Here is a 15,096-nt window from a genome sequence, read left to right on the forward strand (position 1 = left end):
TGGATGAGGGAGTCACTTTATAAGTAAAATTGATTTTAAATAAGATAAACTTCTTTTTACAAGTCATGTCATACAGTTTTTTTTTGTTTTTTTGGGGGGATTTAAAAATGTTATCCAGTATTAAAAATATTCAGTCTTTAACTCGAGTCCGCTCTCCACCTTGGTCCTGTTCCGTGTGATGTGTTCGCTGGCGGTGGGGGTAGTTGGGGGGTCTGCAGGCGGGTCAGGATCGGGGAGATGCCACTCGATAAAGATCAAATACATAAGACTGCCTAGAACTCCTCCGATGGGAGGCGCGACCAGTGGGACCCAAAACCAGTAGTTGAAACAGCTGCGGAACAGAAAATGATTATTACTATTCTTTTAATTATCAATGTTAATATAAAATACTTACTGTAATTATATTTGTTTACACAGAAGTGATACATTAAAGTTAAACTAATGTGTTGATTTAAGTGTGTCTTAAATAGATCTTGGATCTGTATTGTTCTCAGCTTTGTTTATCAAACCACACCCACTCTGCTGTAATTGGTCAAACATGAAGGTTCGTCACCGAACGTTATCAATCCCATAATCCCAAATTTAAACCATAATATGAGAAGAAAGGTAATATTAAGTATGATATTTTCAAATATACATAGAAATGGATGTTTGTAATCATTTATTCTGCAAGAAAATAACAAACGCTATGAAGAAATATGGAATATTTGTGAAAGGAAAATGAATTATTATACAGGAAAATATTTGTTTATCCCACAAAATGGAGTTCGTCACCGAACGTTATCAATCCAGGAAGTCTCCACCTTCCGAGGGACTCGTTGTATAAACAAAGCGGGCGTGATTGCAGCTGGCTGTTTTCAGTTTGTTTTCTGATTTCATTAGTTGACCTTTTTACTTCATTTTAATGTCATATTTTCTTGTGTAACATTTTATTTAAAGATCTTTTTTTAAACATTATACTATCATATTTATTGTTTTATACATACTCCATAAGAGTAAAGATAATTAACATGGAAATGTAGAATTCTAAATGGGGAAAACATGTTTACAACATAAAAATAAGAATATACAAGGCAGTAATATTTATTAATTTTGCATTTAAGCTAAGCTAAGTTTAGGAAAAGCTTTTTATTGTGAATATAAAAACAGGTAACATATTGAAAGTGATTTACTGAAGCAAGATAGTCATTTTACTATATTAATCTGATAAAATTACCTTGAAATAACTGACACACACTATCTTAACAAGGTTAAAACAATCAGATGCTTCCACTAATAACACTTAACAGATCATTTCCTGACTGATAAACACTGACAAACACAAAAGAAGGCGACCAGCTCAGATAAGACACTTACGTAAAGACCTCGGTGCCCCAGCCCGCCGTCAGAGTGAAGAGGCGTGGCCCCAGATCTCTGGCCGGGTTTATGGCGCCGCCACAGTTCCCCGACATGGACATGGAGATCCCCAGGACCATCACGGCCACGATGGGCGGGATGAGCTCGGCGGGAGCCGGACTGTTCCTCTTCTCGTCCAGGCACAGTATGCACAGCAGCAACATGCCGGTTCCCACGACCTGAGCGCGAATTCAGGGTTAAATACGAACACGTTTCTGGTTTCACTTTACTGACCTGGTCAAGAAAACTTCTCTCCAAAGATATAAACTCGGACGGGTACGTGGCAAAAATAGATGCTGTTTCGTTCGAACCGTGAACAGTCAGAACACCTCCGCTGAAATCCATGATGGCGTCTGGAAAACGGGAAATATTCAGAGTCTTTTAAGCCGTTAAAAAAAAAAAAGTGTACTTCTACTATTTGGTAGAGAATTGAGGGTATAGAACATCATCATCAGAGGTACAAATATACTTCCACATATATCTTTATATAGCTTTGTTACATAACGTCAAGACATACACTTCATTTCCAACACGGAATTTTTAGAGCATCAAAATCAAATTTTGAATTTGAAAAAAAACATAAAATCTGAGGCACCTTTTTTTTTCAAAGCATAAATAAATTCAGTGCCAAATTTAATGTGTAACAAAATGTAAATAAAACCCCAAAACATTCAGTTGGAATAATTAAGTGTCAAAATTATATATTTAGAACTAAATGCAAGAAAAAAATCAATAGGATTTTATTTAATGTATAAAATTAATGTTAAAAAATTCAGCAGCTATTTTTATGTTTTATTCTATTATTTTCTTTCTCCTTTCCATTGGCTTGACGGCCCCTAACAGCAGTCCCAGTATATTAAGTGGCCCCTGACGATATTTAAATTGCTCACCCATGAGATCGGAAGAGGGAATTCTTGACTAAACCTCTTAGAAATTCATACTTGAATAAACAGGATTATATTTTCCTCAGAGAGCAGAAGAAGACCAACCATAGTAGACCAGGTAGACGAGTCCAGATGCAACATAGGCCCCCAGGACCTGGGCCAGACAGTACGGCAGCAGTCGCCCCCATCGGACCTTCCCCAGCACGCAGAAGCTGAGGGTCACGGCGGGGTTCAGATGTGCACCTTCAGAGCAGAGAGCAGACAAATGAAGATCCCCGACCACAGATTAAAATGATGCTCTGGTACCTGAGATTCCCTTGGTGAGGTACATGGCCGACATCACGCCCACAGAGAAGGCCATGTTGACGGACAGAAACTGGCCCTTGGTCTCCCGGCTGGTCTTCACTTGAGCTGCAGCCGAGCAACCGAAGAGCTGAACATGAAACAGATAAACGAGTAAATAGAATAAATAAAGTAAGTAAAGACTAGACCGTCTAGTAGGGGTTTAAGAAAATAATATATGTATGTTTATATTATGTTATGTTATTTTATGAATTATATTTAAATAAAGTGTGTAATATATATATATATATATATATATATAATTAAAATGCAAATATTCATGACATTTGTTCATTTTTGTGTTGCAATTAAACTACTAAAGCCAAAGGGACAATGAAATCCCGCAAGATCCAGTCGTTGACTGAGGACGAGAGGATACAGTCGACTCCAGCAGCTTTTAAAGCAGATGTTTGGACATATTTTGGTCTCAAAACAAATGAAAGCCGTTACAAATTCGTCAAGAGTCATGTGGTCTGTAAATTCTACAAGAAAGACTCAAGTTTTCGGACACTATCTGGATCAAAGGAGTCTAAATTACTCGCATTAATTAGAAATATAAGCCGGAAATCCATGAATATCCTCAATAGAAACCAAAAGCATGATCATTTAAACATAGTTTGTTCATATTGAAGTGACGAGATAGTCAGTAGAAATTAATGCATTCGATTGTATAATAATCACAATTTGCAGTTTATTATTATATATGTGTTTGGTGTACTTTATTTAAATTATTGCAATTTTCTACGAACAAAAACGTAAACAAAACATTAGGTGATATAGTGACGTCAAATATTTTTAACTTTTCTGTTAGAAAGAGATGTGATAGTCAATTATTCATCTATGTGGACGAGTGTAGGTTTTTTAAAAGGGTGGTCCTGTTCTCTGTTAGATCATGAACTTTGACTTTGTAATCAAATGGGCCCCTTCTTATCAGCACCGCTGCAATAAAGAGTGAACATGTCACTACAAACAATGACACACATGGATCCTCCTGAGGCCTCTCAGTGGTCAATCTTCAGAGCTAATAAATCATTATTATCTACGTTAAAAAGACAATCAACTGTATTATAATCTACATACATATAACGATATACATATCATGCAAACAAGGAAGCATTTAGGTCAAACGAAAAAACATGTAATTATTAATTAATTACATAATAATACACTTTATCGATCATGACTTACCAGCAAAACAAAAGTTCCCAGAAACTCTGCCATTGACTCTCGCACCAGAGCGTTCCTGATCTTCAAGCCTTGAATCTTCTTCATGATTGAAAGTTAAAATACTTAAGTAAGTAAAGGTTATTTGTAAAGACCCGGGTCTTGTAAAGACCGCGTGCTTCTCTGCGTGGAGCCGCTGATGGAGTGAAGCCAGCAGTGGAAGTCCACTCGTCGTCCACCACTTTTTCACCTTTTCTGCGCGGCTGATCAGAAGACCCGAGCACTTATCAATAGAGGTGTTACCCCTCTGATAAAAGTCATAAAGTCAGAAAAAAGATAATATCGCTCGCGCAGCAAGAAATTCAAAGAATTACAAAGTTTTTTTCATAAACAAATGTTTGATTTTTAATGAGGTAAAAATTCTGGTTTAAGTCAAAAAACTGATCAATTAATTAATTTTATATTAATATTTTTAAATTATACTGTTTGGTCAATAGCTTTGCTGAAGCTGCAAACATAGTTTAACTTAAAACTGTTTAGAAACTCTTAACGTAATGTAATTATACATTTACAGGTGTAGTAATGATAATAAAACATGAAATATTTGGTTGCTAATCATGTTTTTTAAACGGAATAACAGGAGTGACATCTTTTTTTTTTTAAAACATGCAAAAATAAATATGTAAATATGAATAGAAATATGTTTCTATTAATAAAATTATTTCCACTTAAATTTCCTTTATATTTTTCAAAATTATTTCATTTTATACAGGTGACATGATTTAGAAATAAGATATATAAGAATAGTATAAAGATGGAAAACGGACACAAATGAACGTACAATAACAGTATATGAATACACAGGAATAAACATAAATACAAGATATTTGCCCTTTTTTCCTAAATATTTCCTTTTTTTTTAATTACATGACTTTCATCCCATAAATCAGACACATAATCAAGGAATAAATGTGGAAAATAGAGAAGGAAATAAATGCATTTATTATTTATTATTTATTTTATTATTTAAGTTATTTTGTTTTTTTATATACACATTTCCACAATTATTTAAGAATTACACTGTTGTTATAATGTCTTATTTTATCGTTAACAGATGTTTAATGAGGCCTTTCAATCCTTTTCAACCAGATTAAACAACCCTGTGTGGAAAAAAAAAGAAAAAAGCAATAACTAATAATTACTTTTCTTGAACTCAACAGGTTCCAGTGACTAATGGTCACAGTGTTGGACTCTGGAATCAAGTTGTTATTATGTAACAACTTTCTGTACATTTATAAGAACCTGTGCAGGAGGAAGAGTGAGGAGCAAACAGACTTGATGAAGTCAGATTTTAATTTAAAAACAGAAGGAAAACGATCCAACGTGTACGGCAGTGGCTGGTTATTACTGGAATGAAGCTGCGTTACATTAAAATCAGTGCATATTGAAATTTGGCCGGTTCATAAATAGAGGTAACTACATATTTATACACAATTCTTTTTAGCTGATGCGTCATAAAAAATACATGTATTTTAGTAAAATAGCTATTTAACGACAGGATGTTGAAGTTCTATTTACAAATGGCACGTTGGTTTGGGGGTCACGTGACCTGGTCAGTCCTTATGTCTCCTGCTTCTTTATTGCTCGCGAGAGAATCACGTCCACAGGACCAGGGGGGAGTCGTCGGATCAGGGTCCAGGCCTCCAGGCGCCTCATGCCCACCATGCTGGACCCTTCCACCTCCAGCAACTCGTCGCCGGGGTACACCTTGTCCACCGGACCACCTGAGAAGCGTTTGAATAAGAATCTTCCTTCCGTTTGACAAATGTCTTCTCACCCTGAAAGATCTTCTGCACGGTCAGAGGCCGGTTCTCCAGACCAGCTCCGCCTTCCAGGCTGAAGCCCAAGTCTCTGGTGTTCTTCTCCAGACGCACGCAGACCTGTTGAGCTGCTTCAAAACATGACAACAACCCTCTTAACGGATGAAGGAACAGTCATCAGGGAAGCATTTGAGTGTCTTCAGAATGATTGAATATGACGTTTCAAATGTTGAAACTGTGGGTCATTTTTTAAAGCATTTAAAAAAAAATTTAACAATCTAATTTAATAGTTTCTTTATTGAACATTTTAATTCCTTTTAAATTAATCATTTAATTCAATAATTTCTATATTGAAAGTTTTAATTGGTTTTAAATGAATAATTTAATTCAATAATGTCTATATTGAACGTTTTAATTGGTTTTAAATTAATAATTTAATTCAATAATTTCTATATTGAAAGTTTTAATTGGTTTTAAATGAATAATTTAATTCAATAATGTCTATATTGAACGTTTTAATTTGTTTTAAATTAATAATTTAATTCAATAATTTCTATATTGAAATTAAAAACGGTTTTAAATTAATAATTTAAATGAATCATTTCTATATTGAAAGTTAAAATTTGTTTTGAATTATTAAAGTAATTCAATTATTTCTATATTGAAAGTTGAAATTTGTTGTAAATAAAATAATTTCATAATGGAAATTTTTGATTTGTTTGAAATTTCATTCAATCATTTGTGTATTGAAAAGTAGATTTAATTTGAATATTTTTAATGAAAAAGAAAATGATATTTGAATAAAAAAATAAATGTTCTAAATTCGATTTATTTTTTTTTTAGCTACAAAATTCAACATTCTGATGGAACTGATGCAAGTCCTTACCAGGCTCCGTGCTGCTGGTCTCTGCTGGCCCCTGTATGGAAACCTGGATCCCCCTCTTCGGTGCACCGCCCCCCTTCCTAAGAACCACCACACCCATCTCACGGGTCTTTGCTCTTCTCAGAACCCTCAGCGCCTCCCAGTGTGCACAGCCGCTCAGTGCGGTTCCATTGATCGACAGGACCTGGTCCCCTTCCTGTACGGATCCCTCTTGTGCCGCCACGCCCGTGTGAAACACCCTGTGGACCTGCGACAAGAGGTTCAGTGACAGAACAACAGCGGACAAGGAGGATTGACGAGAGGAAGGTTTTCTTACAGTGACGGGTTTGTTCTGGTCCACTCCTCCTGCCAGACTAAAGCCCAGTCCCACTCCCACTTCCTTGTGAAGAACCACCACGTGCACGTCCTCCTTGATAGAAACACACCAGCGTGATTATAAACAAACATCATCAGGAGATTCTAAAGGTTTATTAGCTTGTGCAACCTTCTTCGCAAAGAGATACAGCAAGTAAATAAACTTTCATTTGTGCCGACTTCAGCAAACATCGTCATGAGTCAAATATCATAATATATTTCTCAAGATTAACAATTAGAATTTTTGATTTACCGCATTTATAGACAAATTCAACAAATACAGTAGGCGAGGACGAACGTTTCTCTTTTCAAATAAAGATGATTCGTCCTTTATAAGATTTGTGGATCCAGATTCTAATCCTGAACAATCACAATTTCTAAACAGGAAGTCTTTACGTCTCTATTAATTCTTAAATGCTAATGTTAGCATAAAGCATAGTTTGTGTCACAGAAATTGAACTCTGCTTCTTAATTTCTGTTAATCTGCATCATTTTTCTTTTTTTAACGCTTTGGATTAGAAATCTAGAACATGTGTCAAAGGGCACAGGGGCTAAATCCGGCTCGGGCAAGTCATTTTATGTGGCCTGCTGGACGGTTCGTTTAAAAAAACAAGTAGATTAGTGGTGATGTTGATATGGTAACTGATAAAGAGGCCAGTGATTAAGATAAAATAAAAAAGATTATGGATTATGGAACAATTATATAGAGATTTCAAAAACAGTCTAACTGATGTCAAAAGAATTTGAATGTACACTGTTAGGGACAGTTTGGGTAAATATTAAATGTGACCAGGATTGCTAAAGATACAAATACAAAGGTTTACCATCGTAATCTCTGTGAGTTCTGATGTAAATACTTCGGAAGTAACTAAGCTTTTGATTCACTTGCAACTACTATTTTATATTTCTCACTCAACTATGTATTCAAATCTCTTGTGGGACTGGATTTTTCCCTTGACTTTGACCCTTGGTGTTAAAGTACCTGGAGGCTGTTTTCTCCCAGACCCTTGACGTCGTCGATTAAGCGGTCCAGCTCCTCAGCAGGCAGCACGGATACGTAGGACAGAGCCGACATGTCCGAGCTCAGCGACGCCGACCGCCGGCCTATCGACTTCCACTCGTCACTGTCGGTCTCCGAGTCGCAGTCGACTCCAGCGAAGTTATAAAGGTCAGACAAACTAGTGGAGCACAAGAGGAACATATTAGACTCTTAAAACCGTAAGATTCTCGATGTTCTCACCTGACACTGAAGCTCCTGTTTTCTGACTGGCTTATGTTGCTGGTGATGGTGATGGACGACTCTCCGGAGTCGGAATCGTAGTTGGAATCACCGTCTTTTTGTGTGCCTTCGTCGTCCTCGTCCTCGTCGTCGGTGTCGTTCCACACCTTTATCTCCGACTTCCAGTTCGACACCCAGGTTTCCAAATCTGAAGACGGTTTGGACGGCTTCTGAGCTTCTTGGGAAAGAAGTCGAGGGGTGCTGCTGTGAGAGGCGGAGGCGAGAGGAAGCAGGGGAGAGTCTTGTGAGTCCGGGAACGTAAAAGAGCCGTGAACATTTGTTGAAGTGGGACGTCTGGCGGGTGGTGTGTCTTCTGAAAGAGCAGGTGAGAGCTTCGGTGTGTTCGTCGGAGTCTTGTCCAGGTCTGAGCCGGGTGAGGCGAGAGCAGGCGGTTGTTCCGTCTCCTCCGTTTGCCCACTTTCCTGAATTTGTCTTTTGGGTTCAGAGGTGGATTTGGAAAAATCAATCTCGTCAAGCCCCTTGTGTCTGGAATAAAACACTAAATCCTTTTCTGGATCTTGAAAACTTTTAACTTCCTTCTCTAAATCTACCTTTCTTTCCTCACCTACACTTTTGAAATCATCCTCCCTTTCTTCAGTTACTCCCTCCCATTTGTTCTTCAGATCTCCTATGGCCCTAGCCGACCCGCTCTTCTTTACCCCGTCGACGGTAGCGTGGTGCTGGATCGGTACCGAAAACGCCCGTCTTTGCATCAGTCCCGGTCCCGATCCTTTCTTCGTCATGGCTTCGAACTGGTTGATTTTATTCCGCACACTTGCCGCGGGCGCAGAGAGTGCTTTCCTACGCACTAGTTTCAGTTCGCTGTTTTGTGGGTCCGTTTCAAAAACATCATCCGTGGTACTGAACCTTGACTCAAGGTTTTGGATAATATCTTTACCTTTATCCTGTTCTTTCAGTGTTTTTTTCTCCTCACTGATATTACCGTTTATGTTAAGCTTGTTATCTTCGGCAGGGTTTCTTAAAGATGCGTCGTCCGATTCAGGTCCAACGAATCTGTTGAATCTCGCTGTTCTTATCTGCCCTGAAATTGTGTTTCGACTTCTGGCCCGATCCAAAGACTGAGTCCCCGACGTGATCCGGTCCCCTTTGATGAACATGTGACTTTGGTACTCTGGTGCTCTCTCCGTTGTCTTTGCCCAAAGTGAAGAGTCAAAGCTTAATCTGTGTGAGTCCATTTGGACTGGAAGAGAGTTTCTGGTCTTCATCGATCTCTGGCTGTTCCTTTCCGTGGTTGACAGTCGTCTAGGGAAGGTTCCATGCATCACCTCCGATGACCTCCGATTTGGTGACGTGTAAGGGTCACTTGTTAATCCATCAAATTGGGACGATGAACTTTTTCCTTTTGGGTCGGAGGATGACAGATCTCCGGACTTGCTGTAATCCTCCATTGTACCAACGTTAGTGGAGCCATAGAGCTTCTCTATTCGCTCTAATATGCTCTGGCCTCCTCTTGCCCCTAGTAAGGAATTGCTCCTGAAAACAGAACCAGTCTGAGTTGGTGACTTTAGCCTGGTAGGAACAGAGTGACCCCTACTAAGCATGTCTAAAGATTGAGTTGTGGTGCTCCTGGGCAGAAAGATACTGGCTCTACTGCAGTGAAACGTCTCAAGAGAAGGCACCACTCCGCCTCTCGTGGCGTTCGTGTCCTTGACCGTGACGCTGCTTTGTTCATTCGGAAGTCCTGAGAGTCCATCTGGGCTTCTGGATCTTCTCCTGAAGTCCAAACTCTTGCTTCTGTTCGATGCGTACAAACCCTTCCATTCTGCCCTATCTCGTAGACTTTGAGAAGAGTCTCTTAAATCAGTGTTCAACCCTTTAATAGTGGAGTCTGTTGGTCCAGTCCATGGGACTTTACTAGCCTTTCCATGGCTAGATTTGTCATTTTCCTCCAGCTGAAGTGTCACACTCACGGATCCCCTCGGGTATGCCCTAGAAACAGCAAGTTTTTCCTCAACATCAATCTGTGTCTTTTCTTTACAGTCCTCAGTATTCTCCTCTTGAGATTCCGCTCTTGCTTTCCTGATGCCATGCCGGCGGTTGAGTCCGTATGAGGGCGAGCTCGCCGATCTGACAGTGAAACGTTCTCCATTGCTGAACTGGCTCGGCGGCCTATGGAGCAGGTGAAGGTCCATTCTCAGATATGATGACTGAGTAGAAAATATCACCCAAGAACTTTCATGATCTCCATCAGATTAAACCTCAACGTTGAAAATACAGATCTGACTATGTGATACTTTCAAGATGCCGTTCATGCAGCTCGTTTTTTCTCCAAAATGATTATACTCTGTTGCACCTGATAGCCTATCACATCCTGCCAAAGACAAAAAGAAACAGGTTTAGCTTCTTATACTTATATACATACGTTTTGTTCAAAGTTTACCATATTGAAAAATTTCGATCCACCGATATATCACATGTTTTTCCTTTAAAATCACATTTTTCAATCATAGTTCTTATATGATTTACATTTCAATACATTGTGTATACCATGACATTTTTTAAATATTTATTTACAATTAACATGCAAATAACTATATAGCAGAAGTAAATACCCAGGAATTAAATACCACTAGTCCTTAGTCATTGACGGCAATGACTAAGTACGAGAGGATACAGTTGACTCCGGCAAATTTTAAAGCTGAAGTTTGGGAATAGTTTGGTTTAAAAACAAATGAAAACAATTTCTACTTTGTCAAGAATCATGTGGTCTGTAAATTGTGCAATACCAGAGTCAAGTACTTGACAATACTACACATATATCTTTGTTCCTACAGTATTGCAATACAGCATCATTGCCCCTGTATCGTGATACAAATCACATCCCTAGGTTCTTGCCAATACAAACCATTAATAAAAAGTTTTAGTTTTAGTTGATATTTATCTAAAAACAACTTGTGAGATTGTACACATTATTTGAAAACGTGGTACTGAGGAATATTTAAGGTACTACGCAGCAAATATGGTAAAAATGCAAGGCAATAAAAATACTGGAGCCTAACTAATAAGAGGTTACTGTGAAACGTACACAGACCTCAGACTACGAGTCATTACGTTAATTTACCTGGAGGATGTTTATAATGGATTCTGTCTCCTTTGTTTACACAAGCAGGCTGTTCATGACTGGCTGGTCTACGTCAGCTAAACCCGAGGGCAAGAACTGGAAGAACCTACCGAACAACAATCCGATCGGTGACAGCGATATCATAAAGTGACACAGTCGGTCTCTGTGCTGCATGTTTTTGATCGAAACCTGAACTCTAAACGACGGAAATCTGTAGATAAACAGGACAAAGTGAGGCGTCAATATTGGTTTACTTGCAGCGAGATAGCGTGACAAGAAGACAATGGTTCAACAAAGATAATGTACAACCGCCATTGCTGCTGCGAAACAGAACCTCAAAAATATTTCCAGATTTAAACAAAGTCAGGTGTAACATATTCTCACAACTAGGCTCTTTGTTGACACATTAAAAATGCCTTGAAGTTGAACAGATTGACAAAAAAAAACTAATAACCTGCAGACAAATAAAGTAAATCCTTTAAGGATGTTTGTTATGAATGTACTTTTTTTTGCAGATATTCTCAGAGAACCGAGTAAATAGTTGGACTCTTCTCCACGCCTCTCCCAGATGACAGAGCTCCAGAGTCCCAGTCATATACAAAACAAAAATATTAAACCTTTTGTCAAAATATGTAGCTGCAAATATAAATAAATAGATGTGGGAAACACTTTAAAAGCCTGTTCACAAATAGAACAAGCAGAATATGATTAGAAACATCAGAATATACTAATTAAAATGAGGGTATATCAATATACAGAGAAAAGTAAAAGTGCTTAATAAAATTTATTGTTTCCTTTCTAGGGTAATAATGTTTGAGTCCCTCTGAGCCAGGGTGGGACATTCAAACAGAGCTTGTAAGAAAAGAGAGGGATAATAATAGGAAGACATGTTTGGAGGCGATGTATTATGAAATCACATGAGTGTCAGGATGATAGAAATAAATCATAATCTAGAAAACGACGTGTAACTTCGAGAGAGTCTCCGCCGGCGCTCTGAAGCAGCAGCGTATCGGTTTACAGAAACACCTGTTCTGCTAACTTACCTTCCCTGTTCCCAGTAACCTAGACTGTGTAAGCCGCTTAACTTGAACCGTCATCAACTCAAGAATAAACCCATTTGTAAGTTTACGGATAAACTTTGACTCAACAACAACTTCACAGAAGAATTAAGAAACCTACCTTTATTATTGATTTCTGTATATTTCCTTTAAATGAGTGTCGTTTTATTTAAGAGACATCCCCGACCATCTCTTCCTCTCGCACTCTTTCTGCCTTCTTTCTGTTTCCACATCAGCTTTGCATGATGGGTTGTGTACGATGACGCAAACTAGATACACTGGTTTCTCCTCTTGTGTTCGTCAATCGCTCTGTGTCCTCTGTTTCTCTCTCTCTCCTCCCCTTTCAATTGTTTTCTCTCTCATTTTTTTTCCTCCCATGGCAACATTCTTGACCTATGTTCAACGTGATAACCACAAAATCTCCAGAAAAGATGAACTCACCAGATAGTCTTACATTCCTCCCAATAGATCACGGGACACAGTCATTACAGTCAGTAAGCAGCTACTGTGTAGGATTGATCATCATGACATTCCCTTTAGTTATTCGCACGCCTCAAAACAAGCCTAAGTCAAATCACTTTAAAAGAATTGCTCCGGAAATATATAATTACAGAGCAGTAACTGTACAAAATATTATGAATGTTTGCAAAGGCGGTAAAAGTGAACCCAAGCACAACAAGCAGACAAACTAGTCCCATGGCTTTAAGGATTTCTGAAATAGAGAAATAATAACATTGTTCAATTAGGAAATTTTAGAAGTAAAACATGTTGTTTTCCTCCCTCATTGATTTGTTATATATAAAAGGTATTAAAAGTACAGCAAAAAAACACAAAAATATTCCTCCCAATGTAAAAATAATGCATCAAAATGCAATTCAAATTTAGGAAAAACAAAAACAGAAATGTGTGAAGATGTCACTGTATTAGTTAACATGACAATGTGTTTGAATATGCAATAGTGTTGCACAAGCAGCACAACTATAACTTCTTTTTTTTGAGGTACTAGCTTTTTTCATTTATAAACGGTGGACATTTGGTCTACTATGAACGCTAATATTATTATAATGAATTATTTCGTACTAAAATGTGTTGAATTAAAAGCTATATGAAACTATTTTAGGTGCATAAAAAGTATTTGTTTGTAACACAATTTAGATTAAAGGTTTTAACCGTTTGTTTTTTAGCTGCCCTGGAGGCATTTGGTTGACGTCGTGCTTTCACTGAAAATGATATCACTACATAGTAAGTAAGTAAGTAAGTAATTTTTATTTGTATAGCGCTTTTCCAGACAAGGGTCACAAAGCGCTTAAACAATCAAAACAATATTCAATAAAGTATATATTTTAAAGGTCACGATAACACTCAGGAGTTCCAGAAAATCAAGGAAAAGCCTGAAGAAATAAAAACGTCCTGTATGTAATGTTAATACAGCTAAACATTGATAAATAATCACTGTAATACAAAAGATAAACGGTATTAAAAAGCTATCAAATTTGGGAAAAACATAAAACAAAAATGTGTGAAGATGTCACTAAGATATTTTAATGTGTTGAAATGTGAAATAGTGAAACATATTATACCATGGATTGTTGTTGTACATATTTAAGAAGGTTTTCTTGAAGCTTTAAATCCTTCAGTTAATATGATTCATAAATAAAATGAGGATGTCACCGGAAGACACTTTTTGACACATTTTTTTGTGGTTTAGTTTGAAAAAAAACAACAAAAACAAGCAAACATATAAAACGTATTTTCGCAGACAAAAAAGATAGTTTAGTTTAGTGAAACACGGGCTGAAAATAGTAAATAAACATGTGACTACTTACAGTTTAAGCTTCTTACTGTTGTTCTGCACCTGCTGCTGTCTTCAGTTGAGACTCCAGGAAACTGTGGTCTAACCATCAGAACACATCAGAACACAAGCACCAAGTGTGTCCTCGTGTCAGCCTAGACTGGGTCAGAGACAATGATTCTGGGTCACGGACTTAAGTCTCTAATAATGATCCCATCAAAGATTAGCACAACACGATTAGCACAGACACACACAGAGGCTAAAAGTGTTTTGCTAGCAGCACAGAGACAACTTTGTGTTGAGTCGTTGTAAATAGTTCCAGTGCTTTCAGTGAACAGTTGCTTCCTGGAGCGATGAATAGCATCCAATGTTTCTCTGGATAAAAAATTAAAAACACACACAAAAAAAACACAAAACATTCGACACACGTTAGCTTCATAGCTAACTTAATTGACAAACTATACTTCTTAATTAAACTCAAACATGAAAGATAAACTATTTGACTCAGAACGATTAGGAGCAACTTATTTCACTTAAAAAATAAGTTAATATGTGGCAAAGTTTAAATTTTAAAATATCACAGAACGTTTTTTTTGTTGTTGTGATCATTCAAAATAAATACAAATATTAAAATAGATGGCGCTCACTTCCGATTCCACCTTCAGAATAAAAGAGATGAAAGCGGAAGTTGAGTTTATTTCAAAAGGATTTTTGACGTCTTACGTTAAGTTATTTTTTTCGATTGGAAAACATGTTTTAAAAATAAAATCAACTAATGTTGTCAATACCGTGTTTGTATTTGTCGTCTCTTTTCAGCTGTATAATGTAATAAAATAATAAAATAAAAATATATAAAACATAACTTGATAATTAAATGTATGTCTTAGAGTAAAATATTAAGAACAGTATAAAAAATGATGCTTTTCTTAATTGTAATTTAGAAAATCGACAAAAGTGCCTGTTTACTTTAATTCTAGCCGCTAGATGTCACAAGAGCCGTATGGACATCAGGTGTACGTCACAAGTCCTCGGCGATCACGTGA

General features: G+C 37.3%; 2 protein-coding genes across 5 annotated transcripts; both read right to left on the bottom strand.

The window, feature by feature from the left end:
• Positions 1 to 34: 34 nt before the first annotated feature.
• aqp10a (aquaporin 10a) lies at positions 35 to 3,893 on the bottom strand. The gene is made up of 6 exons (XM_087812346.1): positions 3,810 to 3,893; positions 2,586 to 2,712; positions 2,385 to 2,522; positions 1,630 to 1,748; positions 1,357 to 1,574; positions 35 to 331 (listed from the first exon to the last, which is right to left on the bottom strand). Exons 1-6 carry the CDS (start codon positions 3,891 to 3,893, stop codon positions 121 to 123), a joined length of 897 nt encoding a protein of 298 aa, XP_087668472.1. The 3' UTR covers positions 35 to 120.
• A 1,227-nt stretch (positions 3,894 to 5,120) lies between these two features.
• On the bottom strand, positions 5,121 to 14,605 carry LOC148062524 (uncharacterized). 4 transcript variants are annotated; one of them, XM_087812343.1, is made up of 7 exons: positions 14,088 to 14,605; positions 8,083 to 10,453; positions 7,825 to 8,020; positions 6,805 to 6,897; positions 6,492 to 6,735; positions 5,623 to 5,736; positions 5,121 to 5,569 (listed from the first exon to the last, which is right to left on the bottom strand). In XM_087812343.1, the coding sequence occupies exons 2-7, from the start codon at positions 10,272 to 10,274 to the stop codon at positions 5,406 to 5,408; spliced, it is 3,003 nt and encodes a 1,000-aa protein (XP_087668469.1). In that variant the 5' UTR covers positions 10,275 to 10,453; positions 14,088 to 14,605; the 3' UTR covers positions 5,121 to 5,405. The 4 variants fall into 4 exon arrangements, with proteins under 4 accessions (XP_087668469.1, XP_087668470.1, XP_087668467.1 ...); XM_087812344.1 differs by lacking the exon at positions 14,088 to 14,605 and adding an exon at positions 12,383 to 12,577 and having other exon boundaries at positions 5,623 to 5,733; XM_087812341.1 differs by lacking the exon at positions 14,088 to 14,605 and adding an exon at positions 12,383 to 12,576.
• Between the last annotated feature and the right edge of the window lie 491 nt (positions 14,606 to 15,096).

The sequence above is a fragment of the Callionymus lyra genome, chromosome 17 (assembly GCF_982586985.1).
Source record: "Callionymus lyra chromosome 17, fCalLyr1.hap1.1, whole genome shotgun sequence".
Taxonomy (NCBI): Eukaryota; Metazoa; Chordata; class Actinopteri; order Syngnathiformes; family Callionymidae; genus Callionymus; species Callionymus lyra.